The following is a 26,220-nucleotide window of genomic DNA, read 5'->3' on the forward strand; positions in this document are numbered from 1 at the left end:
TAATGTTGAAAACTATAAGAATGGTATAATTTCCATTTTGTAATAATTGTTTTTGCATCAAATGCACAAAAAAAAAAAAAAAAACTATATACCGTTGTGCTAGTCTAGTTAGTGTTAGCTCTCTCTTACAAACATTAATAGCATTATTTTATGATATGAAATATTTTCACTGGAATTTAGCTTTGCATACTGTTAATTTGTTTACATTGACTAACTAGCTAGTTATGCTATGACATTTTTTCACTGATTTCTCCATTTTCAAAAAGGCTACGTGCTCCCACGACATACCTCAAGCTTGGAACCGTACAATGTGATGGTGACGCTGACAGTGGCGTAGGAGGTTCACTTTAAAGAGGCATGAATATTCCACGATATTATAATAAGGTCGTGCACAAAGCCACGCCCCCGGCAAGGTTGAATTTTCTGAGCGGTCACGTTGCGTTGCGGCATTGAAACGGAAGACTGTCGACTGCAGAACATCCTTTGCATCCCTCTCCTAAACAGGTATGTAAACTTAATCTTTTATAATATATAAATATATATATATGTTAATTAATTGGGGTGTGGTGAATGACAGAGTGAATAAGTGATTTTGCCTTTTACAATTCTATATTTTAATGTAGAAACTATTTTTTTTTTTGATAAATTCCTTCTGAAATAGTGTTTTCAAAAAGTGCATCTGTAGTTATTTGCTTTGCATCAATTGAACAGAAGTTAATATGTATCATCCGATAGGTGGTTGTGACAGTTACAGTAAGGCCTTCTCCTCCATCATGGTACAATAATCATTATGTCATAGACTATTTATAGCAGATGTCACTCGTGCATTTCGCTGTAAAATGTTCTTTTTTAACAATTCAGAAAGCATCCAAAGCCAGTTTGAATAGATAAACATCAATATATCAATATTCATTGCGTTCAATGTCACCCTGAGCACGGGCTTCGACATCAGCATCATATATCTCTTCCGCAAATTTGGGCGGACAAACCGAAAACGGCACTCAAAACTATCGGTCTATAATGCAAATACTGTAAATGCATCATCGTTGGAACTCTATATTAATCTATGGATGGATGCGGCCGATGTCTGCAGTAGGATGTGTGGTCGTTCGGCACGTAGGAACTTCTTATATGAGACGGCAGATTAGCTTAGCCTAGCTCAAATACAGCCAAACATGATGGAAAATAACGTTATCTAGAGCGATTTGATGAGTTAATACACACTCTTAGTGGTCGTTCACTCAGAACGCGTTCTTGCGTTAAAAACGCTAAACGCAGCGCAACGAATAGAGCAGAACGCAGGTGTCTCGAAACGCATTTTTAACAGCTGAAGTTCTATTTTACCTGACAGGGCGTCTAAAAACGCGACGCTCCTGCGCGAGAAGCTGAAGGAACAGCGAGAGTCTACGCAATGTGAGCACTGCACCCTTACAACATGATATTATCACTAATTATATACAGTGAAAGATCGTCAGCCTAATGTAAAATTGGTCAAAAATGTCCTTCACACTTAATGTTTACATTTATAAACCAATTTATATTTCTAAAATATAATATTATCCCAAATCCCATTTATATTGTTAGCGACGCAACTAGAACGCTCCTGTCTTAACTGCACGTTCTGTCGCGTCAGTGAGTCACGCGTGCTGTGTTCTCATCCTCTCTTGTGTCGTGTACGTGCTGATGGTGGTGTCCCCATCTGAGGACACATCAGGTACAAGCGTAGTATTGCTGCTGAAGGTTAAACGAACTAAGCTGATGACGAATACTAAAGCACATCAGGATGGTTATTTAAACGCTAGCCCACTGCACTGTCAAAACACAACCTTTCTTTCTACATAATGTACATATGTGCTCTTTTACATGACTATTCCATGACATGATCTATTTCTAGGCCTGCACTGAGCACTACTGGCTTAGGGTTTGGTCTCTTTGTGACGCAGTACAGAGCAACAGACCTTGTCAAAGGGATGCATACTAAATCACTAAAGTCACTTCTGTCTCAAACATCTTCTTTGAAAGGCATCTTCTGTAAGGCTTCCCACACTGTTATGAATGCTCTGAAAAACATTTGTTTGGAAAACTGGACAAGAATGAATGATGAAATATTTATTACACCGAGTCATCGTCTTTATTAACAAATCTTTTTCTAAATTTCTTTTCGCCTTATTGAAGTTGTATTTGACAAACTATAACATTTAGTTAAAGGAATAGGTCGCCCAAAAAAAAAAATTCTCTCATCGTTTGCTCACCCTCATCCTAGATGTGTATGACTTTCTTCTGCAGAACACAAATGAAGATTTTTAGAAGAATATCTCAGCTCTGTAGGCCCATACAATGCAAGTGAATGGTGACCAGAACTTTAAAGCTCCAAAATCCACATAAAGGCAGCATAAAAGTAATCCTCAAGACTCCAGTGGTTTAATCCATGTCTTCAGAAGTGATATGATAGGTGTGGGTGAAAAACAGATCAATATTTAAGTCCTGTTTTACTATAAATCTGCACTGTCACATTCTTCTTTTGTTTTTGGCGATTCACATTCTTTGTGCATATCGCCACCTATTGGGCAGGAAGGAGAATTTATAGTAAAAGGACTTAAATATCGATCTGTTTCTCACTCACACCTATCATATCCCTTCTGAAGATAAAGATTTAACCACTGGAGTCGTATGGATTACTTTTATGTGCTTTTTGGACCTTCAAAGTTCTGGCCACTATTCACTTGCATCGTATGGACATACAGAGCTGAAATATTCTTCTAAAAATCTTTGTTTGTGTTCAGCAGAATACATACACATCTGGGATGGCATGAGGGTGAGTAAATGATGAGAGAATTTTAATTTTGGAGTGAACCCTTTAAGCTCCTTACGTGCATTGTGATGTCACCGTTTTACGAGCTGAAGTAGCTGTTCTTCATGACCATGATTGATTAAAGGCTGGTTAACTCCTTCCATCTGGCTATTTTCATCCTGGTTACCCAACCATCATTCCAGTTTAATGCGTACAACCATTCATTTGATCTACTATTTGATTTGTTTAAAAACAGTTAAGAATTAAGACTAATTTGGCTAAATAACACAAACGTGCAGTGTCTAAACAGTGTCACCATGATTCATCAAAATTTATTAGCTTGCATTAGAATCACTCATGGCTCTTTATAAATAATAAGACAACACTCAAACAATAGTTCTTTGGCTGAACTTGATTCAAAGTGGTTCTACATGTTTAAAATGGGTTTTCTTAACTTAAATTTACTATGTAATCTCAACATAAACACGTTGTGTAGAAAGAACCTAGTTTAAATGGGTAAACAACGAAATTAAACGTGTCAGTGTAACTCAGATAAATCTCTTATTATTTATTTATTTACTAGTTAGTAAAAGTGAATGTTATTATACTAAATACATGCTGGTTTGAAGCACTACAGAGTGTAGTTTGATACTACAGTTAGCACATTAATTACTCAATGTAGCAAGCTATCAAGTGCATGAACAATATCTACCTGTCCTCATCGTTAGCTCAAGCTCCACTCTTCAACAAAATGGTAACCACCAAAACTGCAACAACAGAAACTCTTCTAAATCTCGACATAACAAAACATTAAACACTAACAAGTATCCCACTTTATATTCATCTTCCACAAAAACACATAAAATAACACATAATTTTAACCTTTTTCATCAATGCTACATTAACACCACAAAAAGTATTCATGTAGTCCCAACTCAAATTGATTAAGTAAACTTCCATTTAACAAATTTAAATGGATAAAACGCAATAAAATCAAGTTGTGACACAATGTTAAAAAATTGTGTTGCTTTAGTTAATTTTAATTAAGTAAATTGAACAAGCAAAAATACTTTTTTGAGTGAATGTATTTTTTCTTGTAAGCCGTTGATTAAACAGAATTTGCATTTGTCTTCTCATATTGTGCTGTATAATAAACTAAAATTGGCAATTCTAATGCTAAAGAATATACTGTATGTTTATATACATGACAGTATGCATTCACATGCTTGACTGGGAGTTTCCTACTATACCATATGTTACGTTTTAGTGACATTGTGTTGCAAGTAAAGGGTAGATGGAGGTCACTTTGAGGGCCATAGTCAGTGGGCACCTCCTGGTCATCATAGGTCACTGACTGTGGTCATACTTGAAAATGACCTCCATTTGCCCTTTGTTTGCACCAGCACTGAAATGTAATAATGCCATTCTGGCCATGAGCATTGCTATTGAAAAAAGACTCCTACAGAACATGAGATTGCAATTTTGTTATTGTTAGAATAACAGAAAGAGCATGCCATAACTCATCCCTCATGAAACTGATGGGTATTTAGAATTTTATAATGAATTAATTGAGTGTCAGCCATAGGCCATGTTTTTCAGTGGAAACTTCCTTTGTTTAACTGAACCAGTGAAGCGGACTCATTCACTGGGCTTGTGTTTCTTCAGAGCTAAAGCCCAGCTTATAGGGATCGGTGCATCCCTGTCACCTTAAATAATACCATGATAAACCATCTGCTGGCTGAGCATAGAAATGACAGTTTTAGCCAGATCCCACAGAGGAGTGTGTCTAGTTAATTAATTTCGGTAACATATAAATGTAGGTTAATTAGCCAGTATGTAATTAACATGGTTCTGTGTTTAACTTGATTAAAGGAATGTTCCGGGTTCAATACAAGTTAAGCTCAGTCAGAGACTGTTAAGTCAGAGACGAATTATTTTTATTAAAATTAAAACGAATGGGTGTCTGTCGCTGGTGTTTTGGAAACTTCCACGCCAACCTTATTATTGATTCACATATTAAATACAGAAGAACAAAACATACTGTATATACACAGAATCAACAATTAACCCCCACTATTACCCCTCCCCCTCCCAATACCTAACCCCACCCTGGCCCCCAACAACATCCCAGTGGTCACACATGATTATAGACACACAGATGGCAGTGACCGGAGTCTGATCATTCGCCACTCACCACATGATATTGATGAAATGCCTAATGTTATCAGAAGAGCTACAGCCCACGCAACCGTATTATTGATGCTCCAGTCTGCCGGAGCAATCTCATCATTGGTGACCTCGTCGCCCTAGGTGACCACCTACTTCGCCTATGCCTAGAAATGGCCCTGATCTGAAATATGTTGTTTGATCATAATCTTGACTATCCATTTTGGAGATTTCATTCTTTCCCCATTCAAGTAGATAGGAGCTGTACTTTTATGCCCTTCTTCTACATCTTGTATCCTTAGAAGATATTTCCAAGAAAGGCAGCAAAGTGGACTGACTTGCCTTGAAAGGGACTATGGCTCAGTTTGTTTCATAATGTTGATTAGCACAAACAATAATTTTGACTCGTTGCCGGTAAACCATGTAGTCTTGCAAACACACTCTAATTGGTAACTACCTGATTTTTTTCACACTAAAATCATATTAACCTCTAGAATGTTTAGCCTACGGCTTGTGGCTATACTTTGGAAACTGTCTGTATTTTAACTTTTAAGGACTGGCCCCATTCACTTCCATTGTAAGCGCCTCACTGTAACCTCGATTTGTGCTGTTTTCAAAGAAAAGGAGGGATACGTCTAAATTATTTTTGTGGCATTCAACATTATGCCACAAATGCTGTCAATTGAGCTTAACTTGTATTGAAACTGCAATATTCCTTTAAGAGGTTAATGTTAATTAGCCTAGATTTAGTCTTTCACATTCTGTTTTTTTTTTTTCTTAATATTTACTCTATAAAATATATAAATCATTGCTTTAACTGGCCCATTTTGGTCTCTGTGCATCCAACTGTGATTTTCATCCACAAAGGCCAGCCAGTTTGTGCCGGTTTCGGCTCATTCCATTGAGCACAGAGATGGGGGAGCACTGAACCAGGAAGTGTGAGAGTGATCAATATGCAGCCATAGAAAGGATTTAGACAAGCAATAAACTGCACTGTCGCTGTGAAATATGACAATCGATCGTGTGACTCAGAGAAAGAAAATACAGTTAAGAAAAGAAAGGATGTTTAAAATAAAAAAGGATGCCCTTTAAAGGAAATGTGGTGTGAATAAAGCATTCTAAAAACATGTATTAACAGATTGCCTCAGACACTGGGGAATGTCTAATGGGGATTGACAGCACAGATTAGACAAGCATTATTGCATAACCTCTCCTGCCACAATCGCCTGAATGAGAAGTCCAGGGGGTGGCAGCTGGGTGAAAATGCTCTGCTGGCCTGGCAGAAATTTATTATGCAATCCAACCTCACAGGAGAGCTGAAAGGGAGAGTGGCCAGGAATTTTAATCAAACCCTTTTAGATACCCTGAAAAATGGGACACATTTTTTGTTTATTCATAGGCAGCGGTTGAGTATTTACAGGAGACAGCTTGTTGTTCCTTGGGTGACTTAGTTTCCTTAGATAAAAGACAAAGGTATCTAAGCTGATTGGAGCGCTGACAGATTCCCAAGCAGGTCATGATTTGCTTCCCTTATCAACTTGGTTTGTTAAATCTCTTTATATAGCTATGTACTGTATATTTTACTTAAAGCTGAAGTGTGTAATTTTTGCGCCAAACAGAATTGCAAAAATAATGATTGTTTAATGAGGTCTCCTGAATACCCCCTCCCCCATCTACCATTGGTCGCATTAACAGTTAGTCCCACTCCTAACTCATACCATTGGTTGAGACAATGTTGCAGTGTTGGGCTGATCGGGATGCTTAACAGAGCAATATTTTGAGAGAGCCACGGGGTTTAAAATTTTTCAGCGAAAACAGCCTATTAAGCCTACAATTCCAATGAGGTTGATGAAATTACATCTGTGTCTCTGTCGCTCCTCAGTTACAGGTTGCTTTGAGCTGCAGACATCATGACGCACCAGTACCCCGCACTCACAACTGAGCAGAAAAAGGAGCTGCAGGACATCGCTCAGCGCATCGTAGCTTCTGGGAAGGGCATCCTCGCTGCAGATGAGTCCACAGGTCAGTGAGGGTTGCACCTTATATCAAAATAACACATTTGTTAATACAATAATAGTGTGGTATATACCAGGGTTTCTTCAACATTTTTAAAGAAATTACACATTTCATTACCCCAAATTGTTCACGTTGTAATCTGGCAATTACATCAGTTACGGCCATTTACTTTCAACAATTGCTATTAATAGTATGTAAGTACTATCGCAGTAATTTGAACTTTAAAAACAATTTAAATGTGATTTAGACAGAACAGCATGTTTTGTCGTGTTTTTTCATGTATAATCATGTCAAACATGTAAAAATGATAGGAAAAGCTGAGTCTTGAGTGTTTTAATAACAGGAAATTACTTATTAAATGGCCTTTACTGTACGAACACAAATAAACTATAAACTTTCAACTTGTCTTGCCCATGTTTAACATGATTTGCCGCTGCATCACTAAAAGAGCCGAACTAGCGAAACTTACAAACATTTATACTTCTAGTCAAGGATGTAAGTTCAATAGAACTTTTCCACAGACCCTACTGTAAACAGCCCCCGCAGTTTGAGAAACACTTGTATAGAAAGCAGCCTGTTGTCTGCAATGATCGAAACACCCATGTTGGATTTCTACCAGTTCTAACACAACATTATGTGTATGTGCGTCTGTACAGGCAGCATGGCTAAGCGCCTGAACCCCATCGGCGTGGAAAACACAGAGGAGAACCGTCGTCTGTATCGCCAGATTCTTTTCTCTGCTGACGAGCGCATTGACAAGTGCATCGGTGGTGTTATCTTCTTTCACGAGACCCTCTATCAGAATGCTGATGATGGCACAAACTTTGCCCAAATGATCAAGGACAGGGGCATTCTTGTGGGCATCAAGGTACAAGGCTGTTTTATTAGTTTGATCTGACCAGTTTAACAAATGCTACCATGATGTATAAATAATGTATACATTTATAAATTGATATGTATATGGTATAGGTATATGATTTTATTGTTCATGGTACAGGAATGAGATTGTGGGGGGGATTTAATGGCCCTCAGGTGTCAATTATATACATTATATACTGTATACTTCAAAAACCCAGTAGCATTGTAAGCGTGTATAATAGCAGTGCTTATCAGGAGAAGAGAATAGAGTTTATAAATAACACAGCGGTCAGAGGATTAGGATTAGATGATCAGGTTAAAGGAGGTTGTTCTTGTTTTCCACAACAGTGCACTCTTATTTTTGCATGTTTTGTAATATACAATTGTAAACATTTTAAATATTCTTCCAAATGATTTTTATAGTTGCTTTGTATTTATGATAATAGGTTTATTAATTTCAAATATAAAATTAGAACTACTGGATATTTGATTATTGAGTCCTTGATAATGCTGCCATGGTACTTTCATCCTAAAGAAAGCCCTTTTCTCCTCCATTACAGGTTGACAAAGGTGTTGTCCCACTGGCAGGAACAAATGGCGAGACCACAACACAGGGTAAGCTTGGAAAATATTCACTGTTTAAACATGAGCTAAAAATTCTGATGACTATCACAACGACAAGATTTGTTGTTGATGGTGTACTTGTGTGTCTTCAGGACTTGATGGTTTGTCAGAACGTTGTGCTCAATATAAGAAAGATGGTGCAGACTTTGCCAAGTGGCGCTCCGTGTTAAAAATTAGTGAGACCACTCCCTCAGAGTTAGCAATCATGGAGAACGCCAACGTCTTGGCTCGCTACGCCAGTATCTGCCAGCAGGTGAGCTCCTTAAAACCATCACACTGTGCTATATCTTAAAGCAAGAACTCCTGTATGTTTGTCAGGATACTGTTGCAGTTAGAATATATATATATATGGTCTTGTTGCGTATACAGTACTGTGCAAAAGTCTTAGGCATATAAGATACTTCACAAAAACATTTGTCTTAAGATGGTTATTTATATTTTCAGCTTTAGTGTGTCAATAGGAAATATAAATTTTAGACTCCCAAACATTTCTTTTGCAAATAGAATAGAATAGAAGAACAGGGAGCCCTGCAAAAGATGGCATGGTCCCCACAGAGCCACCCACTGAATATTGAGTCAGTCTGGGATTACAAGAAGAGACAGAAGCAATTGAGACAGCCGAAATAGATCAGAATCAGAATCAGAATGAGCTTTATTGCCAAGTATGCTTACACATACAAGGAATTTGTCTTGGTGACAGGAGCTTCCAGTACACAACAATACAAACACAGCAACAATGTACTTACATACATACAAGCATACATACATATACACACACACATACACATACATATACATATACATACATATACACATATATGAATATATATACATACATACATACATACATACATACATACATACATACATACATACACACACACACATACACATACGTATTGCAAATCTAATAGAAGAACTGTGGCAAATTCTCCAAGAAGCTTGGAACATCCTATCTGCCAACAACCAAGAAAAACTGTATCCAGGTGTATCTAGGATAATTGGTGCTGTTTTGAAGGCAAAGGTGGTCACACCAAATATTGATTTAGCTTTTTTTTATGTTTACTTGACTTTGTATGACGTTAATTGATAAATGAAAACTATTTATGCCATTATTTTTGAAGACATCCTCACTATGCAACATTTATCCCAAGTGCCTAAAACGTTTGCACAGTACTGTATATTGAATGAATAAACTGTATATAGTTTTAAAGTTAACACTAGTGGAGTGTGATGTCTTTTGCAAGTCTTTTTAAAAAGTAACATTCTCTGTTTGTTTTTTCAGAATGGCATTGTGCCCATTGTGGAACCAGAGATTTTGCCTGATGGTGACCATGACTTGAAACGCTGTCAGTATGTTACAGAGAAGGTACATGAAAAGTGAGAGGAGGGAATTATAGAAAAAGTTAAATCAAATTATTTAATTCAGACTACACTTTAAATAATGGAGCGTCTGTTTTAATGGACCATGGCCGGTTCTGTAGTTACATTTACTCAATGACAAGACAATCTAGATAGGTAAATTTTGACAAACTATGATGTTGGCTTGACAAAGCCTTTTATGAAAGTTAGTTTTAAAAAGGTTATGATGGATGGATGGATGGATGGATAGCATTTTAAGGCAGGTTGATAGCTTTTTGTTAGCTTATTGACAGTTGGACTTTGAATTCGTAAAAAATTCTGAGACAGACTCTGAACATTCTGTCAATGTAGACCAAAGTCTTTCTAGCAAATCAGTCCACTGTCGGCCATCTTTGGAACACTCCCGGGAAGCTATTTCCAGTCATTAAAGTGCAGCTTCTATCGACCTGAATGGGGATAGACCGAAATCTTCAAAACTGTTGGTCAGGATTACGATGAAAGAGCATATTTCAAATCAGCAGTAAATCTGACAACACTGATATCATAAATTGTGCTACTTCAGATTTTGCTAAATAACACAATTTCATAGCTTGTATAGCTACTGTGCATGCACATTCTCGAGTTGATTGACAGTCGTTGTCTGTGTCTAAAAGGTGATTGGCTCTTTTACCTGCAAAGCGGGACTTCCTTTCTATATCCATTGACCGTTGGGCTTTCCAATTTCTCCAATTCATTTTAAAAGAAGTGAAAGAAAGAAACCGCAAGTCTGATTGTTTAGAAAAGATATAGCAACCAGATCCACAGCAGTCTAAAGGTCTATGCTAAGTTTGGTTAATTTCACTTGAAAGCTTTAGTTTAGATTTGAGTTACAGTCGGAAATTTTGGTCTTTTGGGGGGAATTTGTCAAGCCAACATAATGATAGCTACAGTAAGCCAAAGATTATTTAGCCAAATACTGAGCACTTGTATTTAAATGAAGGGGAGTAATTGAAACACCCAATATGGTGCATGTAGAAATGGAAGTCCTGCCTTACAGGTAAAAGAGCCAATCTTCTTTTACTGTAGATACAGACATTGCCTGTCAGTCAACTCGCGAAAGCGCATGCGCATTAGCTGGACCAGCCTGGAAAATAGCATTTTTTTATAGCACAATTTTTTATACCTTTTGTGGAGGGGGGGTGATCGAGCACCGATCTGTGGAGAGTGAGGTCCGGGAAGGCTGAGTAGTTAAGGATTTACACCTGTGCTAAAACCTATTTGCGTTCCCAGTGAGCCATAACATGGAGATAAAAGGGGAGAAAATGGCAGCAGAGAGGGAGAGAGCTGAGCTTCCAGCATGTGTGTGAACCAGAAACCAGTTCTGCTGAAAAGCAAGCATTGGGTGTGTGATAAATACTGAAAAGTATAAAAATAAAATACTTTGTTTGGAACGAGACACGTCATCTCCCGCTTCCTCTGTCCAAGAACTAAAAGGTATTTGTTACAGTGGTGCCAAAGCCTAATCTCGCCTCTGGCCGAGATTGTCCAAAACCTCGCTGGCATCCACCAGATGCAACATCAGGCCCTCCTGAACAGGGGGTACTCCAGCAGTGACCCCGTCCATGCCTGCTGTGCCTTAAATCACGCTGGCAAAAATGGGACCACAGGATGACCCCGAAGCCTTATAGAACTGTTTGAACATGCCACGGAGGGATCAGGGTGGTCCTAAGGCGGTCTGTCTGTTGCCGCTGTTGTCAGGGGAGGCTCAGCTGGCAGCACAACAGCTACCTGTCGCGAGCCTGCTGGAGTACTCAGACCTGAAACGAGCCATCCTGCAAAGGGTTGGCCGCAACCCCAAACATCACCATCAGAGCTTCCGGGTGCTGACATTTGGGGAGTCCGGCAGCCCGTTTGCCTTCGCCTATCAGCTCCGTGACGCCTTTCGGGGGTGATTGCTGGCTGAGGACCACAGCGCCGATGGAGTCGTAAACCTGGTGGTGCTGGAGCAATTTGTCGACCGTCTGCCAAAGGGAACAGCAGAGTGGGTCCAGTGTCACCATCCGGCATCGCTGGAGAAGGCCGTCCAGCTGGCCGAGGACCACTTGGTAGCGCATCTGGGAGATGGCGATTATTTTTTTCTATCTGTCTCTGTCTCTTTCCCTCTCTCTCTTCCCCTTCCCATATTGTTCCTATCCCTACCCCCAGCGATGGGGGTTCAATTTCCCTAAGCCGGCTCCCTGGACCCAGGGGGTTTCTATTGCCCTGAACCCCTTTGTTCCCTATCTGTCACTCACTCGACGTTGGTGTCGATGTAGTGACACTAGGGGTCACTCTTGGGAGCCCGAGACACCTCTGGTCTTTGATAAAAGGCCAATGAAAATTGGCGAGTGGTATTTGCATGCCACTCCCCCGAACATACGGGTATAAAAGGAGCTGGTATGCAACCACTCATTCAGATTTTCTCTTCGGAGCCGAACGGTCATGCTCACTTAGCTGAATACTACTGTTCATTCACCTCTGCTGGATCTGACGGCGCATTTCAGCGGCTTCTCCCTCCTCTGCACTGGTGCACTGCAGAGAATGCCCCTGGGCGCTTTGGCAGAAAACTAGAGAGTATATTTTCTGAAAGAGCATTTTTCCCCTCTAAAAGAGTATATATTTCTCTAAAAGAGCGCACACACGGAACGTCTTTTTAAAGACGTGTCTTTTTAAAGATGCTTTTCCGATTGTGTGTTATTCCTGGTTGTGCTCGTTATCTCTCGCCTTCTAATGGTCACGATCACTGTCTTTCGTGTCTGGGCACTGCTAACGAGGAGACAGCGTTCGTGGATGGTCATGTTCTCATTGCGAGAATATGTCCATGGCAACGTTGCGGTCGCGGCTCGCCTTTGTAAGAAAGCAAGCCACCCCAGAGGCTCCCACCTCGGTCCTTTTACCCACGGGTTTGAGGCCAGCGCGGCTAGCACTGGGGGCGATTTGGGGACCCCAATGGGACCGCCTCAGCCGGGTATCCCCCCGTGGACCTCCCATTCCCCAGCACGCTCGTCTGCCCCGATCTGGCTTCCGGGTGAGTCCGCCGGCTCGTCTCACGGCGAGTTCGACCTTTTATTCGGAGCCCGCGAAAGTGATGAGCTCTCGAGCGCAGCATCGGAGAGCGGGCTCGTCCAGTCGGAAGCCAGAGCTGGGCTCCTCCCTTCGGGGTCGATCGCCCAGTCACAGGCTGACGCGGAGATGACGACATGCTTTCCCGAGCGCCGCTCAAAGCCACGCCCCGTTCCTTTCTTCCCGGAAGTGCATGAAGAGCTGACAAGGTCGCGGGAGGCACTTTTTACTGCCCGGTCCCAATCTTTTCAGCTTCCCCGCTCTCACTACCCTCGATGGTGAGGCGGCCAAGGGTTATTCGGCAATCCCCCGGTGGATAAAGGCGCTCGCGGTGCACCTATGCCCGCAGAGCGCCGCCACCTGGCGCGGGTGCCCAAAGCCCCAGTCCAAGGCCTGTAGGTTTATGTCGTCTCTGACGCCCAAGGCCTACGGTGCCGCTGGACAAGCCGCCTCCGCCCTGCACGCCATGGCTCTCCTGCAAGTCCGCCAAGGCACTAAAGGAATTGCACGAGGGTAGTTCCGCCCCGGGATTGATGCAGGAACTGCGCTCAGCGACCGACCTCGCTCTCCGAGCGACGGAGGTCACGGTGCGGTCTCTCGGGCGGACGATGGCCACACTAGTGGTCCAGGAGCGCCACCTTTGGCTCAACCTGGTCGAGATGGGTGAGGCCGACAAGACACGATTCCTTGCTGCCCCCATTTCCCAGGCGGGCCTATTCGGCGACACCGTCGAGGACTTTGCCCAGCAGTTCTCGATGGTAGAGCAGTAGATGGATGCTAGCCGGCATATCCTGCCCCGGCGCGGCTCAAGATCCCGCACCCCATCTACTCATCGCCAAGGGCGTCCCCCTGCGGTGACTGCACCGGCTTCGCCGCAGCCCGCCCCTTCAGCCTGGCCCCGGCGTGGAGCCCACCGCAGGAAGCAGACGCCACCCGTCTCGCGGCCGCCCAGAACCCGTGAAAGGCTTCAAAGCGCCCTTGAGACGGGCGACCCAGGGACAACGAAACCCGCTGCTCTGGAGCTGGTAAGCAGATCTTCATCTTTTTGTTACCTTTTGCATTTAATTGCGCTGCATGCCCAAGTGGCTGCAGTACTCAAGAGCTCAGCAAAAGTGGTTTCCTTGTTCCCTGGGTCACGTATCCGGTGTGTACGGCTGGCATCACGACCACCGTCCACCACTCCATTTGGCAGGTTGGTGCTCCAGCGGTGGTCTCCCGCCCTAAGCACCCAGCTGTGGCACAAATCCGCCCCCGATGTGACAGTCTCCACGGGTCACGAGGACAGGCCTCTTCCTCCCCCGTCCCAGGCTGTTCCGGGGGTGGTCACAAGGAGCCAGGTAAGTGCTTCGATGTCCTCGGACTCAGCACGGCCACGGCGTGGTGTGGCACCTCGAGCTCCGCCCCGCCGTGAGGCCCCACCTGCCCGTACATCCGATGACATTGTCCCTTTGGTCCCCCTTGCGCGGAACTTGGATGCACGGCTTGCGCCTTCCAGTCGGTCACGAGGGCTGGTCCGGACCGTCCGACTCGGCTGCGCGATTCACTTCGCTGGGCATCCGCCCAGGTTCAGCAGTGTCCACTTCACCTTGGTGAAAGACGAAAGCGCTGCTACCTTGCGCGGAGATCGCTACCCTCCTATGGAAGGACGCGATAGAACCTGTCCCTCCAGCCGAGATGAAGAAAGGGTTTTACAGCCCCTACTTCATTGTACCAAAAAAAGGCGGTGGGTTGCGGCCAATCTTGGACCTGCGAGTACTGAACCAGGCTTTACACAGACTCCCGTTCAAGATGCTGACGCAAAGACGCATTCTAGCGAGCGTCCGGCATCAAGATTGGTTCGTGGCGGTAGACCGAAGGATGCGTACTTTCACGTCTCGATCCTTCCTCGACACAGACCCTTCCTGCGGTTCGCGTTCGAGGGTCAGGCGTATCAGTACAAGTCCTCCCTTTCGGCCTGTCCCTGTCTCCTCGCGTCTTTACGAAGATCGCAGAGGCTGCCCTTGCCCCGTTAAGGGAGGTGGGCATTCGCATTCTCAACTATCTCGACGACTGGCTAATCTTAGCTCACTCTCGAGACGTGTTATGCGCACACAGGGACCTGGTGCCCTCACACCTCAGCCGACTAAATCTCTTTTCTCGGTTTGGAGTTGGACTCAGTCTCTTTGACAGTGCACCTTGCGAACGAGCACGCCCAGTCGGTGCTGGCCTGTTTGAAGGTGTTCAAACAGAAAACAGCGGTTCCACTGAAACTTTTTCAGAGGCTCCTGGGTCATATGGCATCCTCGGCGGTGGCCACCCCACTCGGGTTGATGCATATGTGGCCGCTTCAGCACTGGCTCCAGACTCGAGTCCCGAGACGGGCATGGCGCCATGGGACACACCGCGTGGCCATTACGTCGGTCTGTCACCGTCTTTTCAGCCCTTGGACCGACCTCTCGTTTCTACGAGCTCTGGTCTCCAGGCGCGTCGTGGTCATGACAGATGCCTCCAAAATGGGCTGGGGCGCTGTTGGCAACGGGCACGCAGCCGCCGGCCTCTGGATGGGTCCACGGCTGTGTTGGCACATCAACTGCCTCGAGTTACTGGCAATTCTGCTCGCCCTGCGGAGGTTCCGGCCGTTGATCCAGGGTAAGCACATGCTAGTTCGGACAGACAGCACGGCAGCGGTAGCATATGTCAACCACCAAGGCGGTCTGCGCTCCCACTGTATGTCACAACTCGCCCGCCGTCTCCTCCAACGGAGTCAGCAGCACCTCAAGTCGCTACAACCAATCACATCCTGGGCAACCTCAACACTTCAGCAGACGCGCCATCACAACAGGTTACCCTCAAGGGAGAGTGGAGACTCCACCTTCAGGTGGTCCAGCTGATTTGGAGTCGATTCAGGTGCACCTGTTCGCCTCCCAAGAATCCTCCCCACTGCCCGCTCTGGTACGCCCTGACCGAGGCCTTCCTCGGCATAGACGCGCTGGCACACAGCTGGTCCCCTGGCATTCGCAAATATGCATTTTTCCCCCAGTGAGCCTGCTTACACAGACCCTGTGCAAGGTCAGGGAGGACGAGGAGAAGGTCGTCCTGGTAAGCACCCTACTGGCCCACCCAGACGTGGTGCTCAGACCTCACGCTCCTCGCGACAGCTCCCCCCGGGCAAATTCCCCTGAGGAAGGACCTTCTTTCTCAGGGAAGGGGCACCATCCGGCACCCGCGCCCAGACCTCTGGAATCTCCATGTCTGGCCCCTGGACGGGACGCGGAAGACCTAAGCTGTCTCCCACCTGAGATGGTAGACACGTTCACTCAGGCTAGGGCTCCCTCTACGAGGCGCCTGTATGCCTTTTAAGTGGCGTCTGTTCGCTAAGTGGTGTTCTTCCTGTCGGGAAGACCCCCAGAGATGCACAGTCAGATCAGTGCTTTCCTTCCTGCAAGAGAGGTTGGAAGGGAGGCTGTCCCCTTCCACCTTGAAGGTGTACGTTGCTGCCATAGCAGCACACCACGATGCAGTCGATGGTAAGTCCTTAGGGAAGCATGATCTGATCATCAGGTTCCTAAGTGGCGCCAGGAGGCTGAATCCCTCCAGGCCACGCCTCGTTCCCTCATCGGACCCCTGTAGTTTTTCAGGGTCTACAGAGAGCCCCCTTTGAGCTTTGCAGTCAGCCGAGCTTAAGGCACTCTCCTTGAAGACTGCCCTCCTGACTGCGCTCACTTCCATCAAGAGGGTAGGTGACCTGCAAGCGTTCTCTGTCAGCGAAACGTGCCTGGAGTTTGGTCCGGGCTATTCTCACGTGATCCTGAGACCCCGACCGGGCTATGTGCCCAAGGTTCCCACCACTCCTTTTAGGGACCAGGTGGTGAACCTGCAAGCACTGCCCCAGGAGGAGGCAGACCCATCCCTGTTGTTGCTGTGTCCGGTGCGCGCTTTACGCATCTATTTGGATTGCATGCAGAACTTTAGAGTCGCTGAGCAGCTCTTTGTCTGCTTTGGTGCACAGCGGAAAGGAAGCGCTGTCTCCAAGCAGAGGATCGCCCACTGGCTCATTGACGCCATAACTATGGCATATCTTGCCCAAAACATGTCGCCCCCGGTAGGGCTACGAGCCCATTTTACCCGTGGTGTAGCGGCTTCTTGGGCCCTGGCCAGAGGTGTGTCTCTAACAGACATTTGCAGAGCAGCGGGCTGGGCAACACCCAACAACTTTGTAAGGTTCTACAACCTCCGGGTGGAACCGGTTTTGTCCCAGGTAGTGGCACGCAACACAAGCGGATAAGCCCGGGATAGCCGGCTGGGTGTATCGCTTGCACATAGCACCTTCCACCTCCTTTTGAGCTGAAGACGTGCGCTGTTAATTCCCAGTAGTGTTCACAAAAGTTGTTCCCTGGTTGACTTCCTCCGAGCCCTGTGACAGTCAAGTTTTCGGAGAGACTCGCTGCCGGCCCAGTACACGTGCTAATTAAGAGCCCGGTTCTGGGGTAGGTGCTCCGCATGTGGCGGTTCCCTGTAAGGCTAACCCCATGCGATCTATATCTTCCGCTAATTCGTTTCCCTGCTGGCAAACTGCGTCTTCCTTGGGCAGAGCCCCTCTGCCCCTGTCTCCATGTTGTAGTAACTCCTCCCCCATTGGGCAGGATCTACCTTGAAGGCTCTCCACATGGTTGGAAAGACCATGTGATGTATTCTTCCACGTAAATATCCCCCCCTCTCTTGGGGTGAGGTGTGGTCTCCGCGGTGTCCTCCCCTTGGGAGGGACACCCCCCGACTAGACCTGGCGGCCCAGTCGGATAATCCCCCTTCTTTTTTAGGGAGTGGAAAAAGAGAAGGGGAAAGAGGCCACGACTGGGTTAAGCCTGTCTCTATCTCTGGGTAATCTACTTGTCCCCAAAAAGGGCCGTTCGACACTCATAACTGTGTTGGGGGAGGTTACGTGTCGACCTGGTGTGCTGGCTATGAGGCACACAGCAAGTCTGCCCACCACACACCGCCAGTTCACGTAACACAGTTCAGCCTTGTGGCGTTTTGTATAGGGACCCCTAGTGTCACTACATCGACACCAACGTCGAGTGAGTGACAGATAGGGAACGTCATGGTTACCACAACGCTGAACTACCCGCTGAAATGGCCGGACCTTATATCGGCTCCTCAGCGTAAAACCTGAATGAGTGGTTGCATACCAGCTCCTTTTATACCCGTATCTGCGGGGGAGTGGCATGCAAATACCACTCGCCAATTTTCATTGGCCTTTTATCAAAGACCAGAGGTGTCTCGGGCTCCCAAGAGTGACCCCTAGTGTCACTACATCGACACCAACGTCTCGTTCCCTCCATCAGGGAACGGAGGTTACACCAGTAACCATGACGTTTCTGTTCCCCCTCCCCACCAAGTTGGTAAATCTAGGGCCGCAGATGTGGAGGTAATGTCTGAGCCGGTGTGCTGGCACTGCAAAAAACCAGGACACATTCAGGATCAATGCCCGGTGATGGATGTGGGGCCGTGAGTCCAGGTTTTCGATGCATCACAAGCCGCCCCTGATTGAGCAGGGACGTACCGCATACCAGTGAGTATCCAAGGGGGTACATACCAAGCCTTGGTGGATTCAGGTTGTAATCAGACTTCGATTCACAAAAGCTTGGTTCAAGGTGTGCGGATGGGTCCTGCAGTACGGTAATTCGGTGTGGGATTTGTGCAGCGCTGGCTGGGGAGGCGTTTCCTGAGCAGTCGATGTCATCTCCACGTCAGGGAAACCCGGAGGAAAGTGAGGGCTCCACCCCTTCAGTCATCCGGGAAAACTCCATAGGGGATTTCCCTCTGCCATAGGGTATTTCCCTCTGGAGCAGACAAGGGACGAGTCTCTCAGGCACACCTTTGACCAAGTGAGAGTAATTGATGGTCAAAAGCTTCAGCCCAGTGTTGCGCTTCCCTATCCATACTTTTCAATTATTAAAGTTAGGTTGTATCGAGTTAAGCAGGATGCTCTAACAAAAGCAGATACAACCCAGTTGTTAATTCTGACTCGATGGCAGGACATTAAGAGCAGGATAAGACAGTGTGCTGTCTCATGGACTGTTTTTATTGGCCGGGCATTCGTGGAGATGTACGCATGTGGTGTGCTGCATGTCGCGAATGTCAGTTGGTGAATCCACCGGCCACTCCAAAAACACCATTGCGCCCTCTTCTGTTGATCAAGTTCCTCTTCGAAAGAATTGGCATGGACCTCATTGGGCATTAGAACGGACAACACGGGGAATCACTTTGTATTAGTCTTGGTGGATTATGCAATGCGATACCCTGAAGCAGTGGCCCTGTGCAACATTTCAGCACGCAGTGTTGCGGAGGCACTCTTCAAAACTATCTCCTGAGTTGGGATTCCGAAAGAGATCCTTACTGATCAGGGCACCTTGTTTATGTCACGTACACTACGCAAACTGTATGAACTATTTGGGATTAAGTTGATCCGCACCAGCGTTTACCATCCTCAAATGGATAGCCTGGTCGAACGATTTAATAGGACCCTTAAAAACATGGTTCGGAAGTTTGTATATGAAGACGCACAAAATTGGGATAAGTGGCTAGAATCCCTGTTAATTTCAGGGATCTCCACAGGGTTTCCTCCTTTGAATTAATTTACGGCCGCAAGCCTCGGGGCATCCTAGATATTCTGAGGAAAATTGGGAGGAGGGACCTTCAGAGAGTAAGAATTAAATTCAATACGTTCTGGACCTGAGAGCAAAACTCCACACATTGTGGCAACTAATACAGGAGAATTTGCTCCAGGAACGGCAGTCCTGGCTCTATAACAGGGGCACAGCAACGGGAATTTTCACATGGAGATAAGGTCCTTGTGTTATTACCCACATCGAGCTCTAAATTGTTAGCCAAGTGGCAAGGGCCTTTTGTGGTCACACGGCGAGTTGGGGAAGTCAACTATGAGGTAATACGGATGAATCTCCTAAAACCATGGAGTGAGGTGGCACTCGTGGCTTTGGCGAATGTTGTCTCAGAGAGAGCGGAGTTAGGTCCGGAGTTGGCATCAAAAAAACACCCATCAAACCACCCCAGTACCCTGTGGGGACCACCTCTCACCGTCCCAAGTCATTGAGGTTGACAGGTTGCAGAAGGAGTTTTCCGACGTGTTTTTCTGATGGTCGTATGAACCTCATAGAACACCACATTTAGACAACCCCAAGGGTGGTGGTACATTCCCACCCCTATCGGTTACCGGAACACAAGAAAAAAGTGGTCCAGGAGAACTTGCCATCCATGCTTGATATGGGAATAATTGAGGAGTCCCAAAGTAACTGGGCCAGCCTGGTGGTTCTGGTACCGAAGTCCGACGGGTCGGTCCGGTTTTGTGTGGACAATTGAGAAGTTAACACGGAGTCTAGTTTTGATGCTTACCCAATGCCTCGCATTGACGAACTACTCAATCGGTTAGGTGCGGCTTGCTTTTATTAGACACTGGATTTAACAAAGGGATTCTGGCAGATCCCCTTGACTCCCGTGTCCTGAGAAAAAACTGCTTTTTCCACTCCGTTTGCCTCACACCAATTTGTTACCCTTCAGTTTGGTTTGTTTGGGTCCTGGCTATGTTTCAGTGACTCATGGACAAAATTCTCCACCTGCACGCTGCAAATGCCCCTGCCTACCTGGATGATATAATTATTTATAGCAATAATTGGCAGTGACATATCCAGCATCTGAGGGCTGTCCTGAGATCGCTGAGATGGGTGGGACTCACAGCGAACCCGAGGAAGTGTGCAATTGGACAGTTGAAAATACGGTATCTGGGTTTCCACTAGGGTCATGGACAAGTGCATCCCCAAATTGACAAGACAGTAACTATTGCGGTTTGTCCGAGACCCAAGACCAAAAAGGAGGTGAGACAGTTCCTGGGGTTGGCTGGCTATTATCGTAGGTTTGTTTCTAACTATTCGACTGTCACCAGCCCGCTGACTGATCTTACTAAAAAGGGAGCTCCAGATCCAGTCCAGTGGACGGAGCTGTGCCAACAGGCTTTTACTCAAGTGAAAGCTACATTTTGTGGCGGACCACTTCTACACTCTCCTGATTTCTCACTCCCTTTTGTTTTAAAGATCGACGCGTCGGACAGGGGGTTGGGAGCCGTGTTGTCCCAGGTGGTCGAGGGGCAGGTGTACATCAGCTGGAAACTTGGTAAGAGAGTCAAGGTACAGCACCACTGAGAAGGAATGTCTGGCCATCAAGTGAGTAGTCCTTACCCTTCAGTATTACCTCCTGTGACGGGATTTCACCCTCTGTTTGGACCATGCCCCACTCCAGTGGCTCCATCGCATGAAGGATCCATGAAGGATACCAACGCGCGGATCACCCATTGGTATCTAGCTCTTCAGCCGTTTAAGTTCGAGGTGCTCCATAGACCGGGGACACAGATGGCTGTCACAGGCTTCCTCTCTCGAAATGGGGGGGGAGTAGCGGGCTGGCTGGTTGGCTTCCCTGCCTGAGTCAGGCGATGGGGGTATGTGGAGGTGGGAGTGTTAAGGAGTTACACCTGTGGGCAATTTTACTAACAGCTGTTCTGTGTTGCAGTGAGAGGCAGAGAGATAAAAGGGAGCTGAGGGCCACAGAGGAGAGAGGAGTGACATGCGCCGTTCTGTGTGTGTGTGTAGTTTATTGTGAACACTGAAAACATCACTGGAACCCATCATTCAGGCACACGGTTTCTCTTACCACTGCTACGCTGATGACACACAGCTCTACTTGTCTTTCCAGCCCAATGACACCACAGTGACTGCTCGAATCTCTGCCTGCCTGGCAAACATCTCGGCCTGGATGAAGGAACACCACCTGCAACTCAACTCAGCTAAGACCGAACTCCTTGTCTTTCCAGCCAACCCTGCTGTTGAACACAACATCACCGTGCAGCTGGGTGCAACTACAGTAACAACTTCCAAAACAGTCAGAAATCTAGGGGTAAACATCGATAACAAACTAAATTTCACAGACCACATCTCAAAGACCGCAAGATCATGTAGATTTACACTCTACAATATCAGGAAGATAAGACCCTTCCTCTCTGAACATGCCACAAATCTGCTTGTTCAATCACTTGTCATAACTAGACTAGACTACTCATTGCAGGCCTCCCTGCATGTGCAATTAGACCCCTGCAAATGATCCAGAATGCAGCAGCACATCTGGTATTTAATCAACCAAAGAGAGTGCATGTTACACCACTCCTTGTCTCTCTCCACTGGCCGCCGGTTAATGCACGTATCAAATTCAAGGCTCTGATGCTGGCATACAGAACAGTCACTGGTTCTGCTCCAGCATACCTAAAATCATTTCTGCAGAGCTACGCGCCCACTAGAAGCCTGCAGTTGGCTAAAGAACGTTGCCTTGTTGTGCCAACACAATATTCGGATGGCACCAGCCCACTGACTGATCTCATCGAAGAGGGAGCACCAAGGGTCTGGGTAGCTCAGCGTGTATTGACACAGACTACCACCCCTGTAGTCGCAAGTTCGAATCCAGGGCATGCTGAGTGACTCCAGCCAGGTCTCCTAAGCAACCAAATTGGCCCAGTTGCTAGGGAGGGTTGAGTCACATGGGGTAACCTCCTCGTGGTTGCTATAATATGTGGTTCTCGCTCTCGGTGGGGCACGTGGTGAGTTGTGCATGGGTGCCAGTGGCAGGCCGGATGGTTCCCCGGCCTGAGTTGGGCAGTGGGGGTATGTGGAGGTGGGGGTGTGAGGTCCGGGAACCTGTTTGTGTTCCCAGTGAGCCATGACATGGAAATAAAAGGGGAGGAGATAGCGGCAGAGAGAGAGAGAACCAGAAACCAGTTCTGTTGAAAAGCAAACATTGAGTGTGTAATAAATACTGAAATGTATCAAAATAAAAGACTATCTTTGGAACGAGACACATCATCTCCCACTTCCTCTTTCCGAGAACTAAAAGGGATTTGTTACACCACTGTTGTCAGATGTTCTTAAATCGTAATCTTGACCAACTGCTTTGGAGATTTTGGTCTTTACCCATTCTAGTAGATAGGAGCTGTACTTTTATGCCACTTGTATCCTTAGAAAATAGTGGCCCAGATTGTTCCAAAGATGGCGGCTGAGTGGACTGATTTGTTTTGAAAGGGACTTTGAGTGAGCCCTGTATCCAACCACTATCTTATTTTTCCCATTCATCCTCAGGTCCTTGCTGCCTGTTACAAGGCTCTGTCTGACCATCACGTATATCTGGAAGGTACTCTTCTGAAACCCAACATGGTGACAGCTGGACACTCATGCCCCACCAAATATAGCAATCAAGAAATTGCCATGGCAACAGTGACAGCCTTGCGCCGTACCGTTCCCCCCGCAGTCACAGGTGAGTCACAATGATTGCCTCGGTTTAATGCAGAATGATGCATTGGCTGAAATTTAATGTGGAGGAATATTGCAACAAGTGGGAAAGCCAAGCTTTCAAAGAATTAATTAAATACTAATCAGTATGCAGTGATGTCACAATACAATTTCAGAAAAGCTGCATAATCCATTTTCTCTGCCCAGGTGTGACCTTCCTCTCTGGGGGTCAAAGTGAGGAGGAGGCCTCTATTAACCTGAACGCCATCAACACCTGCCCTCTGACAAAGCCCTGGGCCCTCACCTTCTCCTATGGACGTGCCCTGCAGGCCTCTGCCCTAAACGCCTGGCGCGGAGTCAAGGAAAATGAGAAGGCCGCCACAGAGGAGTTCATCAAGCGTGCAGAGGTCAGTTATTCAAATTGTTTCCTCGTAACACAATTTTTTTCAACCTATTAATGAATTACTTACAGTTAGTTTCCTGCATATTAAGCTGGGATAAGGATATTACAAATATATTTTAACATCCAAAAAAATTACACACTTCAGTTTAAATATTGAAAATAATCACATAGTCAAATAGCATTGAGAACATTAGAATACTAAATGTCAGAGAACTAGACAATTTAATGGGCTTGCAGTAATAATAGAGCTAGAATTTATATCTAACAAGAAATTGTTAGACCACCACTGAGCTAGAATCATTGTTTAGTTATTTGTCAATGTAAGGCCTGTCTGAAACTACTGATTCAGACAACCTACACTCACCTTTGCGACCTTTCCTCAGGCTAACAGCTTGGCTGCTCAGGGCAAGTATGTCTCCAGTGGAACTGGTGCGGCAGCAGGACAGTCCCTTTACGTTGCCAATCATGCCTACTAAACATCCTGCTTTCCAGCTTCCGCCGGCCAATAGTATAGTGCACAGCTGCTACCCTTCCTGTCACCAACCAATCACAGGCCTGAGCTGTCTTCTGTACTGTAGGGTTGTCATTGCAATGTCTCATACTGTATCTATTTAAAATGTATTAAACTTTAGAAATGGAAAGGAGACAAAGAAAGGCATGGTTTCATTCCATAATCAAGGAAGAACAGTATTTTTGTGGCCCGATAGCTGGTTTTAAATGATGTATGTATATGTATGTTTTTCAAAATTCGAGAGACCACAGTTTTATTTTAAGTCCTATAAAAGTCATTCCAATTCAGGCACCAGCCACCAGTTGACATGTCACATTCCTTTCAGTGCAGTATGGCCTCATCAGTCTTCATAATGAAGACACACTGTCTTGTGTTGGTGATTTGATGACTGAAGTTACAATTTAGTGTGTCCCAACAGGCACAGTTTATCATATAGGGAAAGAAACAGAAAAAATATATATTTGCTCAATGGTCTTGGGAGCCTCTCAGCATGATGGAATATCATGTTGTGTTAACATATTAATGCTTTGTCTGGGCTGTATGTATTTACTGGAGAAATTTAATGTAAAATACTTACAACATAAGTTTGAAAACATAGACAGTTATTTTTAAATTTTGCTCCTTTGTATTGTGTGCTTTAGTGTATCTTGCTCTCTCTCTCTCTTCTCTTACTTGTGACACAGTGCTCCATGAATAATTCAGTTCCATTGGCTATAAATGCGGAGCTTCTGGGGAGGGGAGCAGTCACTGCTCTGTTGAACAAGTTGTGATATTGTGATTTTGTGTTGTTCTCTAAGCACTTTGTGTGTCAGATATTAAAAATTAAAATAAAATTACTGTGAAACCTCAGATCCTGTGCATTATTATATCACACAGACAGTTCACATTCAAATTGCTCATCTTGTGCCATAACGTACAGTTACACACACATACCAATTGATAGTTTTTCTGAACCAGTCTTAGTGTGATCACCACACAACTTAATACACAGCTCTGCTGAAATTTGTAAACATGTAGGTCTTATCGTATCATCAAGTAATGTTTACTACAGACCTTATTTTACTCATAAGTTCAAAAATCTTATCAACCAGTTTGGAGATTTTGGTCTTTCCCCATTCAAGTGGATAGGAGCTGCACTTGTATGCTACTTGTTTACATAGAAAAATAGAGCTGTTCTTCCGTGACGTCAATTTGTAAACAAACCCGGAAGTCTAATTCGCCATGGGTTCCCTCTGGATTTTCCTATGGGTTTTTATAATTAGACTTCCAGGTTTGCCTACAAATTGACATCACGGACGAACAGCTCTATTTTTCTATGTAAACAAGTGGCATACAAGTACAGCTCCTATCTACTTGAATGGGGAAAGGCCAAAATCTCCAAATTGGTTGATCAAGTTTACGATAAAAATAACATATATATATATATATATATATATATATATATATATATATATATATATATATATATATGTAAATCTGAAAACACTAGTATCATAAATTGTGTTTCCTTACCTCTGATTATGCTAAAAATGCAATTTGCCCGGCTTGTATAGCAAATGAGCATGCACATTCTCAAGTCGATTGACAGGCGATGTCTGTATCCAAAAGGTGATTGGCTCTTTTTGTAAGGCGGGGCTTCCCTTCTACATCCGTTGACGGCTGGGCATTCCAATTTATCCATTTTATTTTCATTTTTTTGGCTTTTCTCCCCTTTTCTTCCCAATTTGGAATGCCCAATTCCCAATGCGCTCAAAGTCCTCATGGTGGCGTAGTGACTCGCCTCAGTTGCAAATCTCAGTTGCCTCCATGTCTGAGATAGTCAATCCATACATCTTATCAGGTGTCTTATTGAGTGCATTTCCGCGGAGACACAGCGCATGTGGAGGCTTTGCGCTATTCTCCGTGGCATCCACGCACAACTCACCACGTGCCCCACCGAGAGCGAGAACCACATTATAGTGACCACGAGGAGGTTAATCCAACGTGACTCTACCCACCCTAGCAGCTGGGCCAATTGGTTGCTTAGGAAGCCTGACTGGAGTCACTCGGCACGCCCTGGATTCGAACTTGTGACTCCAGGTGTGGTAGT

At 45.3% G+C, this 26,220-nt stretch overlaps 2 protein-coding genes across 2 annotated transcripts; both read left to right on the plus strand.

The window, feature by feature from the left end:
* Window positions 1–351: 351 nt before the first annotated feature.
* Window positions 352–24,980, plus strand: LOC127429193 (fructose-bisphosphate aldolase C). Its single transcript, XM_051678066.1, has 9 exons — window positions 352–504; window positions 6,840–6,979; window positions 7,630–7,841; window positions 8,392–8,446; window positions 8,548–8,708; window positions 9,741–9,824; window positions 23,068–23,242; window positions 23,425–23,624; window positions 24,004–24,980. The coding sequence occupies exons 2-9, from the start codon at window positions 6,868–6,870 to the stop codon at window positions 24,094–24,096; spliced, it is 1,092 nt and encodes a 363-aa protein (XP_051534026.1). The 5' UTR covers window positions 352–504; window positions 6,840–6,867; the 3' UTR covers window positions 24,097–24,980.
* On the plus strand, window positions 9,849–23,060 carry LOC127429192 (uncharacterized). The gene is made up of 2 exons (XM_051678065.1): window positions 9,849–21,524; window positions 21,638–23,060. The coding sequence occupies exon 1, from the start codon at window positions 13,669–13,671 to the stop codon at window positions 14,908–14,910; it is 1,242 nt and encodes a 413-aa protein (XP_051534025.1). The 5' UTR covers window positions 9,849–13,668; the 3' UTR covers window positions 14,911–21,524; window positions 21,638–23,060.
* Window positions 24,981–26,220: the final 1,240 nt, after the last annotated feature.

Source organism: Myxocyprinus asiaticus, chromosome 38, assembly GCF_019703515.2.
Source record: "Myxocyprinus asiaticus isolate MX2 ecotype Aquarium Trade chromosome 38, UBuf_Myxa_2, whole genome shotgun sequence".
Lineage (NCBI taxonomy): Eukaryota > Metazoa > Chordata > Actinopteri > Cypriniformes > Catostomidae > Myxocyprinus > Myxocyprinus asiaticus.